Source organism: Carassius gibelio, chromosome B6 (genome assembly GCF_023724105.1).
Source record: "Carassius gibelio isolate Cgi1373 ecotype wild population from Czech Republic chromosome B6, carGib1.2-hapl.c, whole genome shotgun sequence".
NCBI lineage: Eukaryota > Metazoa > Chordata > Actinopteri > Cypriniformes > Cyprinidae > Carassius > Carassius gibelio.
The window spans coordinates 1482153-1494204 of record NC_068401.1 but is presented as its reverse complement, the minus strand read 5'-3'; the positions used below and the strand labels follow the sequence as shown (position 1 = coordinate 1494204).

Genomic DNA, 12052 nt, shown 5'->3' with positions numbered 1-12052 from the left:
GTTGTGGCAGGTTCTACATGGTTCTCATCCAGGGTCTCCAGATATCAGACTTCATCTGCAGGCCGGTTTTAGCCAGCATCATCCTCAACTCTTCAGCTCTGTTCTGCTCCGATCTCAAAGGGATCAATGTTGTGGTTCCTTACTTCATATCTGCGCTGGAGACCATCCTCCCGGATCGGTGAGCAGTGACTTCTGATTTCTGAGTAATATGACTCCACCACGCTGTGTGTTTAATGCACGTTTCTTCTGCTCCAACAGAGAGTTGTCTAAGTTTAAGTCGTATGTGAACCCCACCGAGCTCAGGAGAGCTTCCATCCATATCCTGCTGTCCATGATTCCTCTTCCTCACCACTTTGGCAACGTCAAATCAGAGGTGAAAAAAAGACATCAGCATTTAGTCATTTACTCCGTAACTTGAGTTTAATTGGTTGTGGTTTTCTAATCACATTTGCAGGTTTTGTTGGAGGGGAAATTCAGCAATGATGACAGCTCTCTTCATGACAAGGCGGTCACCTTCCTCTCCCTGAAGCTGCGATTGGTCAATATTTTGATTGGCGCCCTGCAAACAGAGACAGACTCGATCAATACACAGATGATTCTAGGTACAGCTGCCGAAAACCTGATTGGATGAGCCTTGTTCAAAACCTTGATAACTGATAAACACAAACACAAACTTGCGACTGAACTCAAATAGAAATGTCTACCAGCCATTAGTTAAGCTAATAAACAGTTTTAATATTTTTGTGTTACATTCCAGTATTATTATTATTTTTGTTGTTAATTATTATTAATAAATTATTTTATAAAAGCTAAATATATATATATATATATAATAATATTTTATATTAGAATATTAGAATATAACACAATAGTAATAATAATAATAATAATATTGTTGTGGTTACAAAATTTTTAAAAAGCTAATTAATATTTTATAATGTTATATTCAAAAAGAATAATAATTAATATTGTTATTATTATTGTTAAATTATAAAAAAAAACTAATTAAATATTTTATATTAGATTATAAATGTAAAATAACAATTATTATTACATTTTTAGAAAAATAATTAACTGTATTAATATTTAGTTATATTAACATAATAAAAGTGATAATTATTCTGCATTATTTTATGAAAGTTAATTATACCAATTTATATTATTATTATTTTAAGATACAAAATAGTTATAATAATATTATTATTATTATAACATTTCTATATGAACTATATTAATGTTTAATTATAATAATGATAATGTAAAATAAATTCTTATATTATTTGATAAAAGTTAATTGCACCATTATTTTATATTACTATTTTAGAATACGAAATAGTAGTAATAACCATATTATTATTGTTGTTGTTATAATACTTTATTAAAAGCTAATTAATCCTATTAACCATATCATGTAATATTTACAAATATTTTTATTGTCATTTTTATTATTCTATAATAAGCCATAAAAACAGTATGTGAGTTGTTGATTTTTTTGCACTTTTAATAATGATAAGTATCAATAATAATAGTATGTGTGTCTGTTTTTTTACAGCGGCAATGCTGAATATCGTCCAGGATTCGGCTCTGTTGGAGTCTGTTGGTGTTCAGGATGAAGTGGTATGATTTTCTATTAATTCATGAGTTCAGAGAGAGCTTGAAGTAGGTTTGAAGTGGCAGCAAGGAGCTCTGCAGATGAAGAGATGTTAAAAAGCCATTGTGTCTCTGCTCTGTGTAGGGCAGCGTGGACGGAAGCCATTCTCTGGATAAGAGCCACAGTCGTAATAACAGCGGCATCAGCAACACTAGCGCAGGCAGCTCCGAGGCTACGACTCCAGACAGTGAACGCCCCGCTCAGGCCCTGATGAGGGACTACGGTAAGCCCAGAGGGACACTGTGCACAACCGACCGATGCATTAAAGCTAACTTTGAGGAACTGCTTTTGTGAGTCACTTTGCATAAAACATCTGCTTCATGCATAAATGTAAATTCTTAATAAGATTTCACCCATTAATTTATACCAGTAATGCCAAGATTAATTCACGTTTACCATATCAAGACGTTCTGGAGAACATTCACGCTCCGTGAAAGCATGCAATTCACTTAAACGTATTATAAACTAGACAGTATGTAAATAATCCCTTTTTTTGCAACTGACTTAAAAAAGTAATATTTCATTTTTAAATGTAAAAAAAAAAATTTGTCTTTTTTTTTTGCTTAATTTGAGACTTTTGTTGCATTATATATGTGAACACAAAAAACATAGAAATGTTTTTGATATGTTAAAGGGTTAAAAAATAAAACAAAATAACACTCAGTAACTTTGAAAAAAAAAAAATTCATAAATGATTTTTATAAATATTTGCATAGTATAACATCTCCAAAAAAGTATAATATTTAATCAAAAAATATAATTGTACAAAAACAACTAAGCTTCTATTTTAATGTTTTGGTCACTTTTGACTCCGAAGTGTCACCCATAAATGAAGATGCACAGATTTCTGTTACTTCTTTTTAAAGCATTCATAAAGTGCATCCGAGAAATATAATCTCATGCATGTTTGTGGAAGTGGCATGGTGTTTGTCAAACATGCTGATGGTGCATTTGTTTTATATAGCACCATTAAACACAACTAAAGATGACCGGTGTGCTGTACAGTGAGATAAAGGCACAGCACAAAGCAGACTAATAACAGCGTGTCTAATATGCAATGCAATGATTTCTCATCACCGGCACATTTTAAAAACTGCACGTGAATGTCTTTAACCAGTTTGTGTTCTGTATAATGAATGCTTCTGTTTGATGCGGCTTGTTATTATGATTTGGCTGGACTCGATCATAGCGAGCGATGATGCGTTCTTGTGCTCGTCTGTGTTTATGTGTATGGGTCTCGACTGCATCTGTGCCTGGCTTGCGTCTGGTGTGTGTGTGTGTTACTAACCCGCTGTCTGTGGCGTGCTGTGTGTTATATCCCAGCTCTCCACACAGACACAGCGCCTGGGCTTCTGATCCGCAGCATCCACCTGCTGACCCAGAGACTCAACTCTCAGTGGAGATCTGACATGAGCATCTCACTGGCCGCCCTCGAGCTGCTGGCCGGCCTCGCCAAGGTTTGCATTTAGATTTGATATGTGTTTATAGCCAGTGGATCCGGTTTTTACCATTTTATATATATATATATATATATATATATATATATATATATATATATATATATATATATATATATATATATATATATATATATATAAATTATGTGTGTATTTTTTATATATATATATATATATATAATTTTTTTTTATTATTATTATTATTAATGATTTTATTTTATTATTATTATTATTATTATTTTTATTTTATTTTTTTGAAAGAACTCTCTTCTGCTCGTCAAGGGTGCATTTAGTTAGTAAAAAATAAAGTAAAAATTGTGAAATGTTATTACAGTTTAAAGAAAACGGAATATATTTAAAAATGTAATTTATTTCGGTGTATTTTCAGCATCATTCCTCCAGTCTTCAGTGTCACATGATCTTCAGAAATCAGAATAATATGATGATTTACTGTTTTCTGATTATTATCAATGTTGAAAACCTTTCTGCAGTTTATGTATTTTGGAAATCGTGATACAACACTGCCATTTAAAAGTTTGGAGTACGTAAGATTTCAAAGAAGAAAAAATGCTCAAAAGTGACAGTACATTTTTTTTTTAATGTTACTAAAGATTTCGATTCCTTATTTCTAAATGCTGTTCTTTTCAACTTTCTATTAATCTGTGAATCCTTAAAAATAGAATGCATGACGGTTTCAACAAAAATATCGTGCAGCACGACTGTTAATAATAATAATAATAATAATAATATTTCTTAAGCAGCGAATCAGAATACTAGAATGATTTCTGAAGGTCACGTGACACTGAAGATTGAAAATCAGACGGAAATAAACTACATTTGAACAGATATTCACACAGGAAACAGCATTTTTAAATTGTAATAATATTTTACTATTTTACTGCATTTGTTGTTCAAATAAATACAGCCTTGGTTTGTATGAGACATTGAAAAAATCGTATTTTAGACCAATTTTTTGTAGTGTATAAACTGAGTAAACTGCATGTTTGTTTGTTGGTTTATGTCCAGGTGAAGGTGAGCGTGGAGTCGTCGGATCGTAAGCGTGCCGTCAGCTCCGTCTGCAGTTATATCGTGTATCAGTGCAGTCGTCCGGCTCCGCTTCACTCCAGAGATCTGCACTCCATGATCCTCGCTGCGTTCCACTGCCTGTGCGTCTGGCTCACGGAGCACCCCGACATGCTCAATGAGAAGGTACCTTACTTTCGGGAAGTGATGAAACTAAGCTTGCAGTTGTATTCAAACTTCCACATTTCACTTCTCCAGCCGAATGTCACACAGGAGCCTAAGGCTGCTTAAGCGTGCAAGATGTACTAGTGAAATCAAGAAACATTGTGATGATTTCATACCACTTTTGATTTGCTTATTAAATAGAGCAGCAGTGAGATTCACATGCTCTTCTTCTTTAACTTTGTTTGCACGCCTCTAAGAAGTCTCTTCTGCTCAGCAAGTCTGCGTTTATTTGATTCAAATTACGGTAAAAAATGTGAAATATTATTACAATTCAGAATACATGTTTTCTGAGTGAATCTGTGTTAAAGTGTAATTTATTTCTGTGATGCTCCGCTGTATTTTCAGCATCATTCCTCCAGTCTTCAGTGTCACATGATCTTCAGAAATCAGAATAATATGAAACATTTCTGATTATTATCAATGTCGAAAACGGTCGTGCTGCACAATATTGTTGTGGAAATCGTGATGCTTTTTATTTTTTCAGGATTAAAAAATAATAGAAAGTTCACAAGAACAGCATTTAACTAAAACCGAAATCTTTTGTAACATTGAAAATGTCAGTTTTGAGCAATTTAATGCATCATTAATGACTAAAACATTTTACTGACCCCACACTTATTAACAGTAGCATGCTTTATATATATTAATGCATATGTTAAAAATAATAATTTGTGGAAAACACACCTTGAGTTTGATTCAGATTGTGATTTTTAACAGTTTAATACAGTCTAACGTCATACACGTTAATATTGTGTCTTTAAGGATTGTCTGATCGAGGTGCTGGAAATCGTGGAGCTCGGGATCTCGGGCAGTAAGTCCAAATCCGGCGAACAGGAAGTGAAGTACAAAGGTGACAAAGAGCACAACCCGGCGTCGATGAGGGTCAAAGAAGCTGCTGAGGCCACGTTATCCTGGTGAGCGTCCGTCATAAACCACCACTGAATTATCTCCAATATATATTCAAAGGATAAGCCCACTTCCAGAATAAAAATTCGGGCCCTGTTTTCCTCAAAAGACTTAATTTCTTTGCAACTGGGGAAAAACACATGAACATCTTGGATAACATGTGGTTGAGTAACTCCCAGGAAGTGTGCTCCTCCTTCCAAGCCTGCCTCTGAAGTGTGTGTGTGTGTGTGTGTGTGTTTCAGTATAATGCAGGTGTTGGGAGCGTTCCCGTCTCCCAGCGGTCCTGCGTCGCCCTGCAGTCTCCTGAACGAGGACACGCTGATCAAATACTCCCGACTCACCTCCACGTCTCACAGCAACTTCAGATACTTCGTCCTGGACAACTCCGTGATTCTGGCCATGCTGGAGCAGCCGCTGGGAAACGAGCAGAGTGAGACGACACTCTTCACATCTCACTCCTCTGGTGCATTTCTACTCCCGTTTCTAATCTGTGTGTTTATGTCGGCAGACCCCTGTCCGTCAGTCACCATGTTAATCAGAGGCATGTCTGGTCGACACGCGTGGACAATGCAGCTCTTCCATCAGCCTCGAGAAGCAAGAGCCAATCAGAAGGTAAGACGCGAGCTCAACCACCAATCAGAACGTAGAAGAGCTTTCAGTAGCCAATCAGAAGCTGTGTAAATGGCCTGTGAGAGAATGTGCCAGTATATAGGAATGATCTGCATCTTGACAGTTCTGCTGATTTGCAACGAAGGCCTAAACGACTTATTTATTTAAAAAAGCAGTCAGCTTTTAAAGACACAACAATATTTGAAATGAAAATATTTGAAATGGATCATTTCAGCTATAAACTGCAAAGTAGTGGAAAAAATCAGCTTGAATGCTCAATTTAATGGCAAACAAAAGCATAAACAGAAGATTAGAAATTCAATTTTTTGTCTGTTCAGATGTGAAACACCCACAGATGAAGCAGAAAATATCGGGCTCATGTTTGCATTTTCTTCTGCATTTATTTAAAATTCTAAGCTTATGCAATTCTGAGTTTGTCTTACAATTATATTTCTTTGTTTTTTTTTTTATCTTGCAATTCTAAGTTTAAATATTCCAATTGTGTTTTTTGTTTCTATTTTTCGCGCAATTCTAAGTTTAAATCTTCCCATTCTGTTTTTTTTTTTTTTTTTTTCGTGCAGTTCTAAGTATAAATATTCCCATTATGTTTTTTTTTTCCTATTTTACGCGCAATTCTAAGTTTAAATCTTCCCATTCTGTTTTTTTTTTTTCTATTTTTCGTGCAGTTCTAAGTTTAAATCTTCCCATTCTGTTTTTTTTTTTCTATTTTTCGTGCAGTTCTAAGTTTAAATCTTCCCATTCTGTTTTTTTTTTTTTTTTTTCGCGCAATTCTAAGTTTAAATCTTCCCATTCTGTTTTTTTTTTTTTTCGCGCAATTCTAAGTTTAAATCTTCCCATTCTGTTTTTTTTTTCTATTTTACGCGCAATTCTAAGTTTATATCTTCCCATTCAGTTTTTTTTTCTTTTTTTCGCGCAATTCTAAGTTTAAATCTTCTCATTCTGTTTTTTTTTCTATTTTTCGCACAATTCTGAGTTTATTTCTTAGAATTCTGTTTTTTGTTTATTTTTTTCAGTAGAAGGCATCAAATAATGTCATGCATGTGAAAATGAAACAAATCATTGTAATCGAGCTCAAATTAAGACAGCAATCATGCATTTGTGGTGTTTTCTGCCGATTAAAGAGTAATACTAGACTTCGTCACCTTGCAAATGAATATCAAAAGCAAAAATGCTACGAAATGCACAAATTTAGTGAGAAATTGTGTCAGACACTGTTTAGAATCAGCAGTGTTGTGATTATACTTGGTCTCTTTATGTCCTGCAGCAAGTGTTTGTTCCTGAAAGCCGACCGGCTCCCAAAAACGATGTAGGGATTCGGTTTAATGTCAAGCACAGGCCGTTCCCAGAGGAAGTGGATAAGATCCCGTTCGTGAAAGCCGACCTGAGCATCCCAGATCTCCATGACATTGTGGATAAAGAGGTAAGAACGTGAGCTTTAGTATAACACACTTGACATTACTATGTGAACACTGTTGAGTTTTCACATCATGATAATTACTGAAGATTTTATCACAGTATAAAGAAACAAGTGCTGCACTCTTACTAACAATTTAGTAACTTTTGTTTCTTATAGACGCATTCATATACATTAAAACAATAAAACAGCACACAGAAAAGGTTTTAAACAGATTAAAGTGCAAATAAACAATAATAAAGAATTTGAACATTAATTGAAATGTTAAAAATGTATAAACTAGGGTTATTATATTTCAAACAAGAAAAAAACTAAACTGTTAAAAAAATTGCTTTAAAATAAACTTAACCTGGCAAAAGCAAATATTATATAAAAATGATTTTCACGTCAGGATGTCGTCAAGCTAACTTTTCACATTTTCATTTAGATTAACTGAAGCTAAAACTGAAATTAGAAATACATTAAAAAATATATAGCTATATAAAAAACCTTATAGGAATTACAAAAAACTTTTACTAAAATTTTAATATATTATAAATATAGATTATAAATTAAAAATCATTCAAAATATTAAAAACAATCATTTGTATTATCTCACTGACACTACATTATAAACAGATGTTTAAAAAAAAATAGCCCGAAATAGCCTTTAACAGAATTAGACTTTAACCCTTAGGGGACTAAGCCCTTTTTGGTCCGTTTTCTCTATTTTTACATTTCGGCTTATAAACCATATGTAATGAGGATGGACCACCATGTATTTGATATCAATGGATTCAGAAGACCCTAAGCTACCATAAGCATGCTTGCAATATGTCTATAAAGGAAGTATGAGTGAATAATTGTACAATAAACTAGAGAATTTCAAAGATGAAAATTTGATTTTTGTCATTTATTACTGAAAATCCTACCTCACACAACAATAGTTAAAAGTTTTTGACCCAAAAATATATTTTTCAAACTCTTTGCTTGACAGCAATGGGTTAATGTTCAATCAAATGTGTAAAGAACAATTAAATAATTAACTTTATTTACAAACAGTCCTAGGCGTTTTTTTTTATTTTTGGGACTAAGCCCTTTTTGGTCTGTTTTCTCTATTTTTATATTTGGGCTCATAAATCATATGTAAAGGATATGGAACACCCTGTGTTTGTTATCTATGGATTCAGAAGACCCTAAGCTACCATAAGCATGCATGCAATATGTTTATATAAAGGAAGTATGAGTGAAAAATTTTACAATAAACTAGAGAATTTCAAAAAAGAAAATTAGATTTTTGTCATTTATTACTGAAAAACACACAATATAGAACAGTTTTTGAACAAAGAAAATATATTTTTTCAAACTCTTTGCTTGACAGAAATGTGTTATTGTTTAATCAAATGTGTAAAGAACAATTAAATAATTAACTTTTTTAAAAAACAGTCCTAGGCATGCCAGTGAGCAAAGCAATGCCTCTCCAGGCCTTTCCAGTAATTGTTCCAGAGCTTGTTCTGCCGTAAATCTTTTACTGCTTGCCATTTTGATAAAACAATTCTGTAATAATGCTGTATCTCTCTCGAATTTATCTCTTTGTGCTCGCTAACACTCTGATCGCTTTCTGCTTTCTCCACGTGATGCTGATTCTCCGATCGCTCGAATTTAGCTCTTTGTGCTCGCTAATACTCCGATCGCTCTCAGTAACACTCCGATCGCTTTCTGCTTTCTCCACCCTGATGCTGATTCTCTGAACGCTTATTGATTACATGTCTTTTACTATAGTCCAGCCAGCTTTTACAAGGCTACAGCAGAGCTACAGAGTCCTCTGAATCGCTAGAAGACATAACCTTCCTCTGATTGGGTTAGAAAAAGACTCCTCCCAGCGGCAATTTTTCCATTGGCTGTTGCGTGTTGAATCTGCCTAACACAATCGTTTTCATTGGCCTGTTTACGCAGTGGTATTGCGCAATAAGGGAAGTGTTTAATATACAAACTGCTGTTTTCAGCGGAATCTGAGGAAGACGGCAAAAAAACCCGCATCTCTCTAGCATTAATAGTTTTTGAGATAACTACACATTTGTAAAAGTATGCCATTTTGGGCGGTACCGCCCAATCCGTCCCCAGAGGGTTAATAAAAAATGTAATAATTATAATAATGACAGAAATTGACTTTCTCATACTATGCAGCATTGATTCAGTATTGTCCTGTGTGTTTCAGCTGGAGCAGCAGCACGAGAAGCTGCGAGGCGTGATGGGAAAGCAGATCGATTACGAGACCAAACTGGAGCACTGCACGGAGGACTTCTGGAGGAACAAATCCTTCCCAGATCCGCTGACAGACTGTAAACCTCCAGCTCCCGCTCAAGACTTTCAGACGGCCCGCCTCTTCCTGTCGCACTTCGGCTTCCTGTCACTAGAGGCGCTCAAGGTACCTTTTCAGCATTTCAGCTCTTCCTTTTCATCAGTTCCAGCTGTCAATTCTGTTTACAATTACATCCTTTGAAATGCGTACAAATTGTGTACAATTATGTTAATGTAAAAAAAAAAATTATATAAGATTATTTTTTAACAATATCACACTCCATTTGAGATTTTTTTTTTTTTTTTTTTTTTCATAAAACACACATTTCCTAAGTGAGGAGATACGATATTATTATTATTTTTTTGTTAATTTATTACTATTTAGATACTATTACTGTATTTTTATTTTTAAAATTACATTTATTTTAATTTAATAATAAAAATAATTTATATAATGAAAAAAAATTTTTTTTATTTTTTTTAAACAATATCACACAGTATTTGTGCTTTATTTAAATATATATATATATATATATATATATATATATATATATATATATATATATATATATATAAAACAGACATTTCCTATATTAATGAGGAGATAAGATTATTTTTGTTAATTTATTATTATATATAAACTATCACTGTATTTTTGTACAGAATTTATTAATTTGTTCTAATATACATATTTAAATATATTATAAAAATATTTTTCAAACTATATCACACAGCGTTTTTATAAATTTTACACAATTTTATATTATTATTTAATTTATTTGTATTTTATTTTATAAAAAAAACTGAATTCCTAATAATGATGAAAAAACATTCCCCTAAATCTGGCTTGTGTGTGTGTCTGATTATGTGTGTGTGTGTGTGTGTGTGTGTGTGTGTGTGTTCTCTCAGGAGCCTGGAAACAGTCGGCTGCCTCCTCATCTCATCGCTCTGGACTCGTCTGTGCCGGGTTTTTCTGACGACGTGGGCTGCTTGGACCTGTTACCGTCCCGGCCGTGTGACACTGTGTTTATCTTCTACATGAAAGCTGGTCAGAAGAGCAGCCAAGAGGTGAATCCTCGTCAGTGTCCTGCTGGGAAAGTGCTCGAGTTCCTACAGCTTTAGTCACACTGAGCTTGTGTGTGCAGATCTTGAGGAACGTGGAGTCGTCTGCAAACGTACAGCCTCACTTCCTGGAGCTGCTGCTGTCTCTGGGATGGCCAGTGGAGGTCAAAGGGCATCCGGGATGGACAGGGAGTGTGTTCACCAGCTGGACCATCAACACATCCAACGGTGCTGAGACGCCAGGTACACTCACACACACACAAACACACACACATAATCAGACACACACACACATAATCAGACACACACACATAATCAGACACACAGGCACAGACACACACACACAGACACAGACACACACACACACACATAATCAGAAACACACTCACACACACACACACACAGATACACGGGCATACACACACACACACACACACACACAAAGGCACAGACACACACACACGCACACACACAATTCCTAAGTAAAAGAAGGAGATATGATTAAAATGTTTGTATAATTTTTTTATTTTACTATTATTTATGTTTTTTATTATTTTCTCTAATTTTTAGTAACTGCAGTACTTTAATGCAGTATTTGTATTGAGGATGTATGGTACACTCTTGTTTTGTTTATTTCACTGTTCATTTAGTAATATTCATAATACTATTATCAGATTTTTTTCATAATTTTAATTAAATATTTGTATAAATTTTTAAGTTTCTCTTCAACTTTAACTCTTATTTTTTGTAATTTTAGTACTTAAATTTACTTAATTTAGTCACTAAGGCAACATTTCTAATTGGGTAAATATGGTATGCTTCTCATTTGTTAATTTATTTTTTATATACCATTGTTTATGTTTATTGATAATTTATTATATTTAAAAATAATAATAATTTTCATTTTAATTTAAACAAATAAAAAAATATTATTGTTTATATTTCTATTAATTAATTTAATTTATTATTTATTTTAGTTTTAGTTATTTTAGTGCTTCAATTTAAACTTATTTTCTTAGTCGATTATTTTTGTATCTAATATGTATATTTTATTTCAGCTTTATTAGAATAAGAAATGACTTTAATAGTTTTAGTTGATGATAACACTGGTTTATTTTTAGGTAGAGCACTTGTCACATGGTCTAATTTAGCAGATTATTTTATCATGATAACAGTAAAATGACAAGAAAACATTTGTTCATTTTTATAAATGTATAATTACAAAATACATAATTAGCAACAAACAAGTCAGCATGATTATCTGAAAACATGTTTTACTGTTTTCTCATGATCAGACTATAAAGTGTGTGTGTGTGTGTGCATGTGTGTGTGCGCGTGTTTGTGTGTGTGTGTGTGTGTGTGTGCGTGTTTCTGCATGTGTGTGTGCGTGTTTCTGCGTGTGTG

The 12052-nt window shown here is 33.5% G+C and overlaps 1 protein-coding gene across 2 annotated transcripts in view; it reads left to right on the top strand.

Annotated features, from left to right (window-relative positions):
• ralgapb (Ral GTPase activating protein non-catalytic subunit beta) overlaps positions 1–12052 on the top strand; it is a 34837-nt gene that overhangs the window by 18184 nt on the left and 4601 nt on the right. The window contains exons 11-24 of one of the 2 annotated variants that reach the window (XM_052559004.1): positions 11–178; positions 259–373; positions 455–602; positions 1553–1617; positions 1736–1874; positions 2987–3108; positions 4135–4317; positions 5119–5270; positions 5505–5692; positions 5771–5874; positions 7157–7312; positions 9504–9713; positions 10496–10654; positions 10732–10891. In XM_052559004.1, the coding sequence (XP_052414964.1) occupies positions 11–178; positions 259–373; positions 455–602; positions 1553–1617; positions 1736–1874; positions 2987–3108; positions 4135–4317; positions 5119–5270; positions 5505–5692; positions 5771–5874; positions 7157–7312; positions 9504–9713; positions 10496–10654; positions 10732–10891 (2069 nt within the window). Of the gene's footprint in view, positions 1–10; positions 179–258; positions 374–454; positions 603–1552; positions 1618–1735; positions 1875–2974; positions 3109–4134; positions 4318–5118; positions 5271–5504; positions 5693–5770; positions 5875–7156; positions 7313–9503; positions 9714–10495; positions 10655–10731; positions 10892–12052 lie in introns of both variants that reach the window. The other variant, XM_052559003.1, reaches the window with a different exon arrangement.